Source organism: Ammodytes marinus (assembly GCF_949987685.1).
Source record: "Ammodytes marinus genome assembly, chromosome: 25".
NCBI lineage: Eukaryota > Metazoa > Chordata > Actinopteri > Uranoscopiformes > Ammodytidae > Ammodytes > Ammodytes marinus.
The window spans coordinates 774,474-791,973 of record NC_137229.1 but is presented as its reverse complement, the minus strand read 5'-3'; the positions used below and the strand labels follow the sequence as shown (position 1 = coordinate 791,973).

Here is a 17,500-nt window from a genome sequence, read left to right as displayed (position 1 = left end):
TAGTAGCAGTTTGGTTTGTTTTTCTGTTGATGTTAGGCGCTCGTATGAACTACTTCAGGAAAATAAAATTATCAAAACATTTCATATAACTTCTTCAGAAATTGTAAGTCGGTGTTGACGTATCATGGTTGTGACGCAGGACTTTCAAGATTTGGAATGTAAAATATTCTAAAACTACAACACTTATCAGAGCCTGTCTGAAAACATTTTTTTATTCATATGAGAGATTATTTAGTGTTGCCTTTGTCTTTTTTAATCATTAAAGTAAATGTTTTTTCTCTATCTATCTATCTATCTATCTATCTATCTATCTATCTATCTATCTATCTATCTATCTATCTATCTATCTATCTATCTATCTATCTATCTATCTATCTATCTATCTATCTATCTATCTATCTATCTATCTATCTATCTATCTATCTATCTATCTATCTATCTATCTATCTATCTATTTATCTATCTCATCCCCCTCTCTCTCTCTCTCTCCCCCCAGTCTTCCCCCTGTGATCGTATGGCGGTGTTGCTCGGGGCTCTGGGAGTGAGCGAGGCGTGTCTCTCTGCTCTGCCCGCCTCACTGCGCCTCCCGGTGGCCGTCAGCTGCTACTGGCTGCAGAGAGCAGAGCCGCCGCCAGACAGAACGCTGCTGAGAGCCCTGCTGCTGGGGCTGAGCCATGGGGACGCACTCAGGGTCAAAGCAGGTAATAACAAGGCTTAAAAACTATCCCCAATATAGGGGAGAACGGGGTAATGTGAGACACTTTTTACATTTGCTTCCCTCTAAAAAAAACTAAAATCATTTTAGGGAGCTAAAATGATTAATCGGTCAAATTTACACATTTCCCATTAATTCAGGATGTTTCCTAGAAAAGGGCATTAGCAGAATTTATTCAAGACAAAGGGCAGTGAAAATATGATTGTTTTAAAAGAAGTTGTCTTGTGTCTCACTTTACCCCAGCTGTGGGGTAAACTGAGACAGACCAGAGAAATCAAGGGGGTAAACTGATCCACTTACTTTTCCCACTCTGAAACTATCATAACAACAAATGTTGTAATAGTTACAATCCTGACAGCTAGCTTGAAAACCAAATATTACAAAACTAATGTCGGACGAGTAACAGAATCATGGGGTTTGGTCATTTAAGCAAAACATTTTCTAAACACTTGAAAGTAACTCTGAACAAATACAACATATAATTCATATTCATGACAGATAGAACCAGTTAGATTAGAACACAGTCTGGGGGTCAGAACACAGGACCCTTAGAGCCAGCGAGTGTCTGGATCAGAACCAGCTAGAACAGCCTGGGACTCAGAACACAGGACTAGACCCAGCTGTCATTTTCCATCTTTTGAGTCTTTGATTAATATTTTTCTGCATTTGTTTTATTGGGATCATTCATTGAATAAAGACATATTACTTAGAGTCTATTGATGTTAAAGGTCACTCTCCTGTCCCCCACATACATACGTGCCAAACCATGCCCTTGCTGACACCCATTCAACCATCAACCCCCACCTCCAGCCCACATTGTCTTTTGTCTTTTCAAACTAGTCTCCTTGCTACCTCAAATATAATGGATTCATTAAAAGAGGGCACAGACACTGTCTCACTTTACCCCACAGCATTTGTCTCACTTTACCCCACTGCCACAATTTGAGAAAAAACTACCTCTCTCAGCAAATCAGGCTAATATTCATTTATCATCATCACATGGTTTCATATGTTGGTAGTTCATCAACATGTATGATAGAAGTTTTTCTACCTGAATCAATTTGCTTTGGCACAACAATAGATTAAGTTGACGGCAAGAACATTTACTTTACATGCAAAAAAGACATTTTTGTGAAAGAAAAACATGCTTACAACATCACCATAAGGTCCTCTCTTTCATGACCAAGGGGAAATGAGAGGGGCTTGAAAACATATTTATCACATGACCAAAAATGTGTTCCATTGCCTAGATACAGGGGGTGTCTCACATTACCCGATGGCTCACATTCCCCCGTTCTCCCCTATGTATTTTCCTGTTGTTTTTATTTTTGCTTAATTTTATATTGCTCACTCACTGCTGCTTTTTAAAAGTAGTAAATGTCTGTATGGTCTCCTAGAGAGTGCAGAGAAAAGTGCCTTTAAATAAAATGTATTATTATTATTATTATTAGGGGGCCAAGCCCGAGCAGGAGCTGGGACCGCGTTTTGCACAGCAACGCGGTTCCCAAGCCCTGCGGGGCAGGGAACCCTATTGTTTTTGTGGCGATTATTATTAGGGGGCCAAGCCCGAGCAGGAGCTGGGACCGCGTTTTGCACAGCAACGCGGTTCCCAAGCCCTGCGGGGCAGGGAACCCTATTGTTTTAGTAAGGATTATTATTTGTAGTCACCTAAAACTGTGTCCACAGGCCAAACCGTAAAGGGTGCAGACATGCCAATTGCATGACTAGATCCAGGTCCGGGCCGTGTACGCATACAAAACTATTCAGACATGCCGGCCACTAGGTGGCGCTACACCAAAGAAAACGCGTTTGGGGCCATAACTCCCACACCGAAACTCCCACAGTCAAAAACTTTATATCCACATATTCACTGGAGTCAGCTGCATCTTTTGGCATAGGCCACGCCCATTTGCGATATTATAGATTTTTCGCAAAATCGCGAAAACTGAAAAACATATTTTTCGCTACTCCTCCCACAATTTTTGGACAATTGACACCAAAGTTTGCACAGCACATCTACCGACCCACACGGAAAGAAATCATGCTAATGCATTTTGATCCGACCATGGATAGAGAAACGGTAGCGTTTTAAATATTTGTTGATTAGCTACGTTTTACGTAGAAATTCATAAATCCAAAATCATAAGTCGGATCAAGTTCAAATTTTAGACATATGTTGGGGCTACCCTTAATTACGTTCAAAAAAAAAATTGGAAATTTTCGCCATAAGGGGGCGCCATAAACTAGGGAATTTTATATCTCCTAATTGGCCAAAGGAATTTTCTTAAAACTCACGGGAAACCATCAACGGGCGTACCCGAGTCTATATGAAAAATATGGCCAAGAAATAGTAATGTTTACGGGACTTTTTAATAAAATTAGATTTTTTCTTTTCCGTCAAAGAAAAAAGGCGGGAATGTTAGCATGTCCATTGACATTACATTGTGCAATTAGCTCCGGCGGCCATTTTGTCAAGGCTGACAATCTGCTTTTGCTCATAACTCGCCAACCAAACATCGCACTTTAAAAAACTTGACATCCACTTGTTCTGTGAATTGAGCTGCATTGTTCTACCGTGGCACTTTCGCGAAATTCATCCGTAAACAGCGATACCTATACAACTCCCGCACCGAACATCCCACGGTCAAAAACTTTACATCCACGGATTCCGTGGAGTGAGCGGCCGGCGCGGCGGTTGACGACGAGTTGCGTCGGAGGCTTGGCCCCCGGTCAAAACTGCTTGCAGTTCTAGTTAGGGGGCCAAGCCCGAGCAGGAGCTGGGACCGCGTTTTGCACAGCAACGCGGTTCCCAAGCCCTGCGGGGCAGGGAACCCTATTGTTTTTGTGGCGATTATTATTATTAGGGGGCCAAGCCCGAGCAGGAGCTGGGACCGCGTTTTGCACAGCAACGCGGTTCCCAAGCCCTGCGGGGCAGGGAACCCTATTGTTTTTGTGGCGATTATTATTAGGGGGCCAAGCCCGAGCAGGAGCTGGGACCGCGTTTTGCACAGCAACGCGGTTCCCAAGCCCTGCGGGGCAGGGAACCCTATTGTTTTTGTGGCGATTATTATTATTATTATACTTACCTCCCTAAAACTGTGTCCACAGCCCAAACCGTAAAGGGTGCAGACATGCCAATTGCATGACTAGATCCAGGTCCGTCCGGACTACGCAGACAACAAAATTCAGACATGCCGGCCACTAGGTGGCGCTACACCAAAGAAAACGCGTTCGGGGCCATAACTCCCACACCGAACGTCCCACAGTCAAAAACTTTATATCCACAGATGCACTGGAGTCAGCTGCATCATTTGGCATAGGCCACGCCCATTTGCGATATTATAGATTTTTTGCAAAATCGTGAAAACTGCAAAACTGACTTTTCGCTACTCCTCCCACAATTTTTGGACAATTGACACCAAAGTTTGCACAGAACATCTACCGACCCACACGGAAAGAAATCATACGAAAGAATTTTGATCCGACCATGGATAACGAAACGGTAGCGTTTTAAATATTTGTTGATTAGCTACGTTTTACGAAAAAATTCATAAATCCAAAATCATAAGTCGGATCAAGTCCAAATTTTAGACATATGTTGGGGCTACCCTTAATTGCGTTCAATAAAAAAATTGGACATTTTCGCCATAAGGGGGCGCCATAAATTAGGAAATTTTATATCTCCTAATTGGCCAGAGGAATTTTCTTAAAACTCACGGGAAACCATCAAGGGGCAAACACGAGTCTATAGAAAAAATATGGCCAAGAAATAGTAATGTTTAAGGGACTTTTTAATAAAATTTGATTTTTTTTTTCCGTCAAAGAAAAAAGGCGGGAATGTTAGCATGTCCATTGACATTACATTGTGCAATTAGCTCCGGCGGCCATTTTGTCAAGGCTGACAATCTACTTTTGCTCATAACTCGCCAACCACACATCGCACATTAAAAAACTTGACATGCACTTGTTCTGTGAATTGAGCTGCATCATTCCACCGTGGCAGTTTTGCCAAATTCATCCATAAGGGGCGATACCTATACAACTCCCGCACCGAACATCCCACGGTCAAAAACTTTACATCCACAGGTTCTGTGGAGTGAGCGGCAGGCACGGCGCTTGACGACGAGTTGCGTCGGAGGCTTGGCCCCCGGTAAAAACTGCTTGCAGTTCTAGTTATTATTATTATTATTTTAATTTTTCTCCGAGTAAAAGTGGTGCTGCAGCCCAAACCGTAAAGGGTTGGGACATGCCACTTGCGTGACTAGTTCAGACCCCCGGCCTCCCGGCCTACAAAAAAATTCAGACATGCCGGCCACTAGGTGGCGCTACAACGAAGGAAAACGCGTTTGGGGTCATAACTCCCACACCGAACGTCCCACAGTCAAAAACTTTATATCCACAGATGCACTGGAGTCAGCTGCATCATTTGGCATAGGCCACGCCCATTTGCGATATTATAGATTTTTCGCAGAATCGCGAAAACTGCAAAACTGACTTTTCGCTACTCCTCCCATATTTTTTGGACAATTGACACCAAACTTTGCACAGAACATCTACCGACCCACACGGAAAAAAATCACATAAAAGAATTTTGATCCGACCATCGATAACGAAACGGTAGCGTTTTAAATATTTGTTGATTAGCTACGTTTTACGAAAAAATTCATAAATCCAAAATCATAAGTCGGATCAAGTCCAAATTTTAGACATATGTTGGGGCTACCCATAATTGCATTCAATAAAAAAATTGGACATTTTCGCCATAAGGGGGCGCCATAAATTAGGAAATTTCATATCTCGTAATTGGCCAGAGGAAATTTCTTAAAACTCACGGGAAAGCATCAAGGGGCATACACGAGTCTATATAAAAAATATGGCCAAGAAATAGTAATGTTTAAGGGACTTTTTAATAAAATTAGATTTTTTTTTTTCCGTCAAAGAAAAAAGGCGGGAATGTTAGCATGTCCATTGACATTACATTGTGCAATTAGCTCCGGCGGCCATTTTGTCAAGGCTGACAATCTGCTTTTGCTCATAACTCGCCAACCACACATCGCACATTAAAAAACTTGACATCCACTTGTTCTGTGAATTGAGCTGCATCGTTCCACCGTGGCACTTTCGCGAAATTCATCCGTAAACAGCGATACCTATACAACTCCCGCACCGAACATCCCACGGTCAAAAACTTTACATCCGCAGATTCTGCGGAGTGAGCGGCCGGCGCGGCGGTTGACGACGAGTCGCGTCGGAGGCTTGGCCCCCGGTAAAAACTGCTTGCAGTTCTAGTTAGGGGGCCAAGCCCGAGCAGGAGCTGGGACCGCGTTTTGCACAGCAACGCGGTTCCCAAGCCCTGCGGGGCAGGGAACCCTATTGTTTTTGTGGCGATTATTATTATTATTATTATTATTATTTGTACCTCCCTAAAACTGCGTACACAGCCCAAACCGTAAAGGGTGCAGACATGCCAATTGCATGACTAGATCCAGGTCCGTCCGGACTACGCATACGACAAAAATTCAGACATGCCGGCCACTAGGTGGCGCTACAACGAAGGAAAACGCGTTTGGGGTCATAACTCCCACACCGAACGTCCCACAGTCAAAAACTTTATATCCACAGATGCACTGGAGTCAGCTGCATCATTTGGCATAGGCCACGCCCATTTGCGATATTATAGATTTTTCGCAAAATCGCGAAAACTGCAAAACATATTTTTCGCTACTCCTCCCATATTTTTTGGACAATTGACACCAAACTTTGCACAGAACATCTACCGACCCACACGGAAAAAAATCACGTAAAAGAATTTTGATCCGACCATGGATAACGAAACGGTAGCGTTTTAAATATTTGTTGATTAGCTACGTTTTACGAAAAAATTCATAAATCCAAAATCATAAGTCGGATCAAGTCCAAATTTTGGACATATGTTGGGGCTACCCTTAATTATGTTCAATAAAAAAATTGGACATTTTCGCCATAAGGGGGCGCCATAAATTAGGAAATTTTATATCTCCTAATTGGCCAGAGGAATTTTCTTAAAACTCACGGTAAAACATCAAGGGGCAAACACGAGTCTATAGAAAAAATATGGCCAAGAAATAGTAATGTTTAAGGGACTTTTTAATAAAATTTAAAAAAAAAAATTCCGTCAAAGAAAAAAGGCGGGAATGTTAGCATGTCCATTGACATTACATTGTGCAATTAGCTCCGGCAGCCATTTTGTCAAGGCTGACAATTTACTTTTGCTCATAACTCGCCAACCAAACATCGCACATTAAAAAACTTGACATCCACTTGTTCTGTGAATTGAGCTGCATCGTTCCACCGTGGCAGTTTCGCGAAATTCATCCATAAACAGCGATACCTATTGACGACGAGTTGCGTCGGAGGCTTGGCCCCCGGTCAAAACTGCTTGCAGTTCTAGTTATTATTATTATTTTAATTTTTCTCCGAGTAAAAGTGGTGCTGCAGCCCAAACCGTAAAGGGTTGGGACATGCCACTTGCGTGACTAGTTCAGACCCCCGGCCTCCCGGCCTACAAAAAAATTCAGACATGCCGGCCACTAGGTGGCGCTACAACGAAGGAAAACGCGTTTGGGGTCATAACTCCCACACAGAACGTCCCACAGTCAAAAACTTTATATCCACAGATGCACTGGAGTCAGCTGCATCATTTGGCATAGGCCACGCCCATTTGCGATATTATAGATTTTTCGCAGAATCGCGAAAACTGAAAAACTTATTTTTCGCTACACCTCCCACAATTTTTGGACAATTGACACCAGACTTTGCACAGAACATCTACCGACCCACACGGAAATAAATCATTCGAAAGAATTGTGATCCGACCATGGATAACAAAACGGTAGCGTTTTAAATATTTGTTGATTAGCTACGTTTTACGAAAAAATTAATAAATCCAAAATCATAAGTCGGATCAAGTCCAAATTTTAGACATATGTTGGGGCTACCCTTAATTGCGTTCAATAAAAAAATTGGACATTTTCGCCATAAGGGGGCGCCATAAATTAGGAAATTTCATATCTCCTAATTGGCCAGAGGAAATTTCTTAAAACTCATGGGAAACCATCAAGGGGCATACACGACTCTATATAAAAAATATGGCCAACAAATATTAATGTGTAAGGGACTTTTTAATAAAATTAGATTTTTTTTTTTTCCGTCAAAGAAAAAAGGCGGGAATGTTAGCATGTCCATTGACATTACATTGTGCAATTAGCTCCGGCGGCCATTTTGTCAAGGCTGACAATCTACTTTTGCTCATAACTCGCCAACCACACATCGCACATTAAAAAACTTGACATGCACTTGTTCTGTGAATTGAGCTGCATCGTTCCACCGTGGCAGTTTCGCAAAATTCATCCATAAACAGCGATACCTATACAACTCCCACACCGAACATCCCACGGTCAAAAACTTTACATCCACAGGTTCTGTGGAGTGAGCGGCAGGCACGGCGCTTGACGACGAGTTGCGTCGGAGGCTTGGCCCCCGGTAAAAACTGCTTGCAGTTCTAGTTATTATTATTATTTTAATTTTTCTCCGAGTAAAAGTGGTGCTGCAGCCCAAACCGTAAAGGGTTGGGACATGCCACTTGCGTGACTAGTTCAGACCCCCGGCCTCCCGGCCTACAAAAAAATTCAGACATGCCGGCCACTAGGTGGCGCTACAACGAAGGAAAACGCGTTTGGGGTCTTAACTCCCACACCGAACGTCCCACCGTCAAAAACTTTATATCCACAGATGCACTGGAGTCAGCTGCATCATTTGGCATAGGCCACGCCCATTTGCGATATTATAGATTTTTCGCAGAATCGCAAAAACTGAAAAACTTATTTTTCGCTACACCTCCCACAATTTTTGGACAATTGACACCAGACTTTGCACAGAACATCTACCGACCCACACGGAAAGAAATCATTCGAAAGAATTGTGATCCGACCATGGATAGAGAAACGGTAGCGTTTGAAATATTTGTTGATTAGCTACGTTTTACGAAAAAATTCATAAATCCAAAATCATAAGTCGGATCAAGTCCAAATTTTAGACATATGTTGGGGCTACCCTTAATTGCGTTCAATAAAAAAATTGGAGAATTTCGCCATAAGGGGGCGCCATAAATTAGGAAATTTTATATCTCCTAATTGGCCAGAGGAATTTTCTTAAAACTCACGGGAAACCATCAAGGGGCATACCCGAGTCTATATGAAAAATATGGCCAAGAAATAGTAATGTTAAAGGGACTTTTTAATAAAATTAGATTTTTTTTTTTCCGTCAAAGAAAAAAGGCGGGAATGTTAGCATGTCCATTGACATTACATTGTGCAATTAGCTCCGGCGGCCATTTTGTCAAGGCTGACAATCTACTTTTGCTCATAACTCGCCAACCACACATCGCACATTAAAAAACTTGACATGCACTTGTTCTGTGAATTGAGCTGCATCGTTCCACCGTGGCAGTTTCGCAAAATTCATCCATAAACAGCGATACCTATACAACTCCCGCACCGAACATCCCACGGTCAAAAACTTTACATCCACAGGTTCTGTGGAGTGAGCGGCAGGCACGGCGCTTGACGACGAGTTGCGTCGGAGGCTTGGCCCCCGGTAAAAACTGCTTGCAGTTCTAGTTATTATTATTATTATTATTATTTGTACCTCCCTAAAACTGCGTGCACAGCCCAAACCGTAAAGGGCGCAGACATGCCAATTGCATGACTAGATCCAGGTCCGTCCGGACTACGCATACGACAAAAATTCAGACATGCCGGCCACTAGGTGGCGCTACAACGAAGGAAAACGCGTTTGGGGTCATAACTCCCACACCGAACGTCCCACAGTCAAAAACTTTATATCCACAGATGCACTGGAGTCAGCTGCATCATTTGGCATAGGCCACGCCCATTTGCGATATTATAGATTTTTCGCAAAATCGCGAAAACTGCAAAACATATTTTTCGCTACTCCTCCCATAATTTTTGGACAATTGACACCAAAGTTTGCACAGAACATCTACCGACCCACACGGAAAAAAATCACTTAAAAGAATTTTGATCCGACCATCGATAACGAAACGGTAGCGTTTTAAATATTTGTTGATTAGCTACGTTTTACGAAAAAATTCATAAATCCAAAATCATAAGTCGGATCAAGTCCAAATTTTAGACATATGTTGGGGCTACCCTTAATTGCGTTCAATAAAAAAATTGGAGAATTTTGCCATAAGGGGGCGCCATAAATTAGGAAATTTTATATCTCCTAATTGGCCAGAGGAATTTTCTTAAAACTCACGGGAAACCATCAAGGGGCATACCCAAGTCTATATAAAAAATATGGCCAAGAAATAGTAATGTTTAAGGGACTTTTTAATAAAATTAGATTTTTTTTTTTTCCGTCAAAGAAAAAAGGCGGGAATGTTAGCATGTCCATTGACATTACATTGTGCAATTAGCTCCGGCGGCCATTTTGTCAAAGCTGACAATCTGCTTTTGCTCATAACTCGCCAACCACACATCGCACATTAAAAAACTTGACATCCACTTGTTCTGTGAATTGAGCTGCATCGTTCCACCGTGGCACTTTCGCGAAATTCATCCGTAAACAGCGATACCTATACAACTCCCGCACCGAACATCCCACGGTCAAAAACTTTACATCCGCAGATTCTGCGGAGTGAGCGGCCGGCGCGGCGGTTGACGACGAGTCGCGTCGGAGGCTTGGCCCCCGGTAAAAACTGCTTGCAGTTCTAGTTATTATTATTATTGTTATTATTATTATTATTATTATTATTAGGGGGCCAAGCCCGAGCAGGAGCTGGGACCGCGTTTTGCACAGCAACGCGGTTCCCAAGCCCTGCGGGGCAGGGAACCCTATTGTTTTAGTGGCGATTATTTTTATTATACTTCGCCCCCTAAAACTGTGTCCACAGCCCAAACCGTAAAGGGTGCAGACATGCCAATAGCATGACTAGATCCAGGTCCGTGAATTCTCAGCATACAAAAAAATTCAGACATGCCGGCCACTAGGTGGCGCTACACCAAGGAAAACGCGTTTGGGGTCATAACTCCCACACCGAACCTCCCACAGTCAAAAACTTTATATCCACAGATGCACTGGAGTCAGCTGCATCATTTGGCATAGGCCACGCCCATTTGCGATATTATAGATTTTTCGCAAAATCGCGAAAACTGCAAAACTGATTTTTCGCTACTCCTCCCACAATTTTTGGACAATTGACACCAAAGTTTGCACAGAACATCTACCAAACCACACGGAAAAAAATCATTCGAAAGAATTGTTATCCGACCATCGATAACGAAACGGTAGCGCTTTGAATATTTGTTGATTAGCTACGTTTTACGTAGAAATTCATAAATCCAAAATCATAAGTCGGATCAAGTCCAAATTCTAGACATATGTTGGGGCTACCCTTAATTGCGTTCAATAAAAAATTTGGAAATTTTCGCCATAAGGGGGCGCCATAAATTAGGAAATTTTATATCTCCTAATTGGCCAGAGGAATTTTCTTAAAACTCACGGTAAACCATCAAGGGGCATACACGAGTCTATAGAAAAAATATGGCCAAGAAATATTAATGTTTAAGGGACTTTTTAATAAAATGTGATTTTTTTTTTTCCGTCAAAGAAAAAAGGCGGGAATGTTAGCATGTCCATTGACATTACATTGTGCAATTAGCTCCGGCGGCCATTTTGTCAAGGCTGACAATCTGCTTTTGCTCATAACTCGCCAACCAAACATCGCACATTAAAAAACTTGACATCCACTTGTTCTGTGAATTGAGCTGCATCGTTCCACCGTGGCACTTTCGCGAAATTCATCCGTAAACAGCGATACCTATTGACGACGAGTTGCGTCGGAGGCTTGGCCCCCGGTCAAAACTGCTTGCAGTTCTAGTTATTATTATTATTATTATTATTATTATTATTATTATTATTATTATTATTATTATTATTATTATTATTATTATTATTATTATTATTATTATATACTTTTTCCCCATTATTTTTTGGGGGTATTTCCACCTTTATTGGACAGACACATCAGACTCACACAGAGACAGAGCAGGTAAGAAACAGGCCTGGGCTTAAAAGCTATTCCCCAATATATATATTTTTTTTCCAAATACATTTTTTGGGGTGTTAACTAACCGTTAAAAGCATTACCTAAGAGTTAATTATTTAATTATTCTTACTTTTATAATCCTTTTAAACTTGTTTCACCGTGGGTCAGAGAGAAAGGTGGTTTCGATTCCTCTGTATGTCTGGAACATATAGCAGAAACTGACAGAGTTGATTTGACAGTAATCAAAAACAATACTGTCTGTCTGTCTGTCTGTCTGTCTGTCTGTCTGTGTGTGTGTGTGTCTGTCTGTCTGTCTGTCTGTCTGTCTGTCTGTCTGTCTGTCTGTCTGTCTGTCTCTCTCTCTCTCTCTCTCTGTCTGTGTGTGTCTGTCTGTCTGTCTGTCTGTCTGTCTGTCTGTCTCTCTCTCTCTCTCTCTCTGTCTGTCTGTCTGTCTGTCTGTCTGTCTGTCTGTCTGTCTGTCTCTCCGTCTCTGTCTGTCTGTCTGTCTGTCTGTCTGTCTGTCTGTCTGTCTGTCTGTCTCTCTCTCTGTCTGTCTGTCTGTCTGTCTGTATCTCTGTCTCTCTGTCTGTCTGTCTGTCTCTCTGTCTGTCTGTCTGTCTGTCTGTCTGTCTGTCTGTGTGTTTTGCAGCTTATCAGACCAAGAATCAACCTAAGCTGGATTTGGATGTGACTCACTCTCTGAACCAATGGCAGGGCTGCCTGCAGGACGCTGTCTACCTGAACCAACTGCTCTGCTCACCTTTACCTGAGCCCCAGATAGCCAGGTGAGAAACACATTCAATTACCGTAATTTTCGGACTATAAGCCGCGCCTTTTTCCCCATTTTTCGACCCTGTTATTACACAGTACAGTATATGTTCTGTAGCTAGTAGCTACTATTGCACTAAATGGTAACATGCAAATATGCAACTTGTTTGTTGAAATGTTAATAAATGGGAGCTTCCTCAAGCAGCCATCTCTTTCCCGACAATCCCCTCTGTGAACGAACTCTTACATATGGTAATTAAACATTATAACACCTGCGGCTTATAGTCCAGTGCGGCTTATAGTGCGGAAAATACGGTATATGTGTTTAAAGCTTTACCAATGACATTTAAAACACACTAATAAAGTAACAATAATCCCTGCGTTCCAAATCTCCTCCTCTTTCTTTTTTCTTTACTTGATCCACGGATAGCCAGGTCAGAAACACATTCAACTACATCCGCTTTAGGCATTTTTTTTTATATATATGGTTTTTTTAACCTTTTATTTATACAGGTAAATCCCATTGAGACCGGAGACTCTTTTTCAAGGGAGACCTGTTCCCATTCCCACGTTACCATTTACACACACACATTCATTACGTGCAGAGCAGGTGACTGAGAGACCTGTGTTATGAAGCATGCACACTATATAAGTGATCACTGTATGAATATAGAGCGATTTAAAGCTGGGGTGGAGGATTTGGGGAGAAAATGGCAGTTGGGATAGAGATTCGAATCCAAACACCTCAACCGCTCCACTTGTTCTCTTTGGTCCCTCCCCTATGGTCCCTCCCTGACACGCTCTACACCAACAAAGTCGTGCCAAAGTGAATGGACAGTCCCAACAGCCAATAAGAACAGAGAATCGGAGCCTCGCTCTGATTGGTCAAAGTGTACAGCTCATGTTAACTTTGACCAATCAGAAATCACATACCCCAGCTCTTTAACACATATATTAACATAAATAAATCGCTCACTTCGCCTTTAATTTCATCCTTATTATGATTTGTCCAGGTTGTATGAGGGGACTCTGGTACACCATCTGGTCCACAGGATGAAGTCTGGAGAAGAACTGAATCTCCTTCCAGAAATGGAGTCTGAGCTTTACCGAAACATGTTGAATGTTATCGAGGAGAACGGAGGAGAGTAAGAGAGGGATGAAAAGGAGAGTAAAGGAGGAGGAGGACTAATTAACCCTTTTTAAAGCTGCATTAACACATTTTGGCCACTTGGGGGCAATAACTCTAAGTCTTTAAAGGTGCTTTTATCGTTATAGCATAATGTCTTTTATTTTTTTTTAATTGTTTTAATTAATGTATTTAAACCAATGGAAATCAATATATCGAAGGTGTTTGTGTCAATAAGCTTTCACGAAAATCAGCTTGAAAATTAAAGCTGCAGTGTGTAGAATTTTGGGTTTTATTTCCTAGAAGATTTTGTAGAAAGTAATTATAATATCCATAAGTACATTTAATTTAGTGCATAATAGCTGAAAAAAAAAAGTTTTGAATTATTATTTTTTCCCTTAGAAAGGGTCTCATATATGTCCATATTTCTGCATATTTTGGACCAAGGCCTAGTGCCGCCATCTTGAAAGTGTCATAGTTGGAATGTCATCAGGTGCATTGTTAAAAATTTAGAATTGTTCTTGTCCTTGAAGGCCACTGTAGCTTCTGTTATTATTCCAAAGGGTTGGGGTTACCCAGGGAGCGTTGCATTCTAGAACTTTGTAGAACTTTCTTGATGATGTCATATTACACACTGCACCTTTAAATGTTCAGAAATATTATAAAACTTAGTTAAAAAAATAGAATTGTTTTTAACAGGGCTGTGTGGGGGCGAGGCCATATCTAAAAGGTCTCCATGGCAATAGTCAACAATTTCTTATAGAGCGTTCAGAGATAGCTATATTTTATTAGTTTTTATTATCTCTTAAATGCAATTTCTAATGTCTAATCTTTATGTATGTTATGCCCCTGTAAAGCACTTTGAATGGCCTTGTGTCTGAATTGTGCTATAGAAATAAACTTGCCTCTTAAATAGCACCTATTATGCTTTTTCGTCTTGATGTTTTTCTCCTTCAGAGTCTCTTTTACTCCATTCTGCAGCAGCTTGCTGGTGGTCCCACGATATTCGTATTTGCACAGTGATTCAAAATACTTTTGCCTTTTTTTGTAGTTAACTGGAGAAACTACAATCTATTTTGGGCAATAAAAATACATTTGTTTTTGTAACTTTTTTAACTTAATTTCCGATAATTTTATTTGAAACATATTAAAGGCCCTTAATATGTTTCAAATAAAATGATTGGAAATTAAACCTGCAGTGTGTAGAATTTTGGGTTTTATTTCCTAGCAGATTTTGTAGAAAGTAATTATAATATCCATAAGTACGTTTAATTTAGTGCATAATAGCTGAACATTTTTTTTTAATTATTATTTTTTCCCTTAGAAAGGTTCTCATATAAGTCCATATTTCTGCATATTTTGGACCAAGGCCTAGTGCCGTCATCTTGAAAGTGTCATAGTTGGAATGTCATCAGGTGCATTGTTTAAAATTAGAATTGTTCTTGTCCTTGAAGGCCACTGTAGCTTCTGTTATTATTCGAAAGGGTTGGGGTTACCCAGGGAGCGTTGCATTCTAGAACTTTGTAGAACTTTCTTGATGATGTCATATTACACACTGCACCTTTAAGTTAAAAATTAGTTTGTTAAAGTTAAATATATTTTTTGGGCATTTTTATGCTTTATTGATAGTGTTAAGAGACAGAGTTGAAATGGGGCAGAGAGGGGAGTGACATGCAGAGAACGACCGCGGGCTGGAATCGAACCCGGGTCCGCTGCTGGGCCCGGCCCATGGGGGGGGGGACGCCCTACCAACTGAGCTAAGGGGGCCCCTTTAGTTTGCTAAAGTTGAATATGAAATAAAAAGATTGGCTTTCAAATGAGTCGAAATTCAGAAATAAAATGAGTGTGTGTCGCCTCTTCAAAATAAAAGCCCGCAGAGGCTACGGACATACAGACAGAGACTTTTCATGTCAAGAAAAGAAAGAGACGAAATAGGTCAGAGAATGACCCGGGCTGGAATAAAATATATTCTTTTGTTGGTTTTTGATGTCCCCCTTAAAGACAAAATGGGTTGATTTTGTTTTCAACGGGGACATTAGTGAGTGAGTGAGTGAGTGAGTGAGTGAGTGAGTGAGTGAGTGAGTGAGTGAGTGAGTGTGAGTGTACTAACCAGGTCTGGCTCTTGAGCTTGGGTAGCTCTTAGTTTCCCATGTTACGGGCGTCTTGGTGGTTTTGGAGCGTCGACCTCTTGTCAGGAGCCTGTTGATCAGTGGATGAACATCACACCGTCCCATAATGCCTTGGGGTATATTATTTTCTATGCGCTATTCTGCTGTCTAACCTCCATCTCTGTTTGTGTGTGTCTCTCACTTAAAGGCATAACAAGATGGAGGTGAAGGGATATTTTTCTAGAGGATCTCGGGGCCGTGGACCAATAAGAAATAGGGGGGTGGGGTTATCATAGACTACTGCACGGTGGAAGTTTTCTGGTTACTAATATGGGGGGAGGTGGCTTTTTTGGGGAGATTTCTGACTGGAGTATATTGGGGGGGAGGGGTGGAGGGTTTCAGAAAGGGGGAGAGTGAGAAAAGGAGAGAATAATTTTTTTTATATACTTTGGCAGTCTCTAGGCACACCGTGGACCCATATTTATGTTCAAAAACATCTAAAAAGTGCATTTTGCATAATATGGGACCTTTAACATTCAGTTTGTATTCATTTAAAATGACCCGTAATTCTTTTCTGTTTAGTTTTTTTTATTGAACTCAAAAACAAAAGATAAAATAAAATAAACAACATGGCAGACAACATACTCTATACTTTACAGGTTTCTAAGGACATTGTTTAATATTTTAATTTTATTTGTGCGTTTAAAATGTAATTTGGCTAACACTGGTAATAAAAAATAATCTTTAAAAACAACAAAAGAAATAACAACAATGGATGCGTTTTAAACGTGAACAACAACATGTAATCAAGTGGTTATCAAGCATCACCAACTGTATGGATAAAACCTCATCATCAAAGTCCATAGAAATGATTGGTTCTTCTTGTAGACTTTGTTGACGTCAACATGGATCGACAAATAAGCTTATGAGCCTAGGCTGTGTATTAACACCAAAACAGAGTCTCAGTCCTCTGTCTGTCTGTCTGTCTGTCTGTCTGTCTGTCTGTCTGTCTGTCTGTCTGTCTGTCTGTCTGTCTGTCTGTCTGTCTGTCTGTCTGTCTGTCTGTCTGTCTGTCCTCTTCACAGCAGACCCGGGTTAGAATCCAGCCCGGGTCGTTCTCTGCATGTCATTCCCCTCTCTGACACAAAACTGTCTAAATAAAGCTTGAACTAATTGCATATACACACACACACCCAGACATGCACTCTCTCTCTCTCTCTCTCTCACACACACACACACACACACACACACACACACACACACACACACACACACACACACACACACACATAAATCATAGGAGGTCCCTTCCCCGGCGCTCCTCTTTGCGGGAGAGTTCCGGGTTGTTGCAGCGGTTGTTCCTCTCTTTAGATTTGAAGCGAGTTTTGACGGACACCATTTCCTGGAGATACAAATCCTTCTCCGCTCTCACTGCGCTGCTAGCTTCCATCTCCGCTTCATCGTCACCTCCGTCACTGTTGCTCTTTAAGAGGAAGAGCTGTCCCACGTTTATGGTGAGGTCTTCCAATGGCTGACGTCGATTGCTGCTGCTAGCCAACGATGCGGGCTTGGATTGGGGTTCCGATGGATTGGCGGTCGCGTCTTCTTTGGCGTGAAATTTCTCAACGATTTTCATCATATTGTAATAGAGTTTTTTAGTGGAGGTGTCGCTC

The 17,500-nt window shown here is 41.5% G+C and overlaps 2 protein-coding genes across 2 annotated transcripts in view; one reads left to right on the top strand and one right to left on the bottom strand.

Annotated features, from left to right (window-relative positions):
- LOC307270197 (single-strand DNA endonuclease ASTE1-like) overlaps window positions 1–14,620 on the top strand; it is a 24,246-nt gene extending 9,626 nt beyond the window's left edge. Inside the window, exons 8-10 of the mRNA XM_080053365.1 lie at window positions 497–701; window positions 12,475–12,610; window positions 13,607–14,620. Of these exons, the coding sequence (XP_079909491.1) occupies window positions 497–701; window positions 12,475–12,610; window positions 13,607–13,742 (477 nt within the window). The 3' untranslated portion in view covers window positions 13,743–14,620. The remainder of the gene's footprint in view (window positions 1–496; window positions 702–12,474; window positions 12,611–13,606) is intronic.
- A 2,501-nt stretch (window positions 14,621–17,121) lies between these two features.
- LOC307270145 (single-strand DNA endonuclease ASTE1-like) overlaps window positions 17,122–17,500 on the bottom strand; it is a gene marked incomplete at both ends in the record, with an annotated part of 12,120 nt that continues 11,741 nt past the window's right edge. Inside the window, one exon of the mRNA XM_080053313.1 lies at window positions 17,122–17,500. This exon is cut by the window's right edge and continues 75 nt beyond it. Coding sequence (XP_079909439.1) covers window positions 17,122–17,500 — 379 coding nt within the window.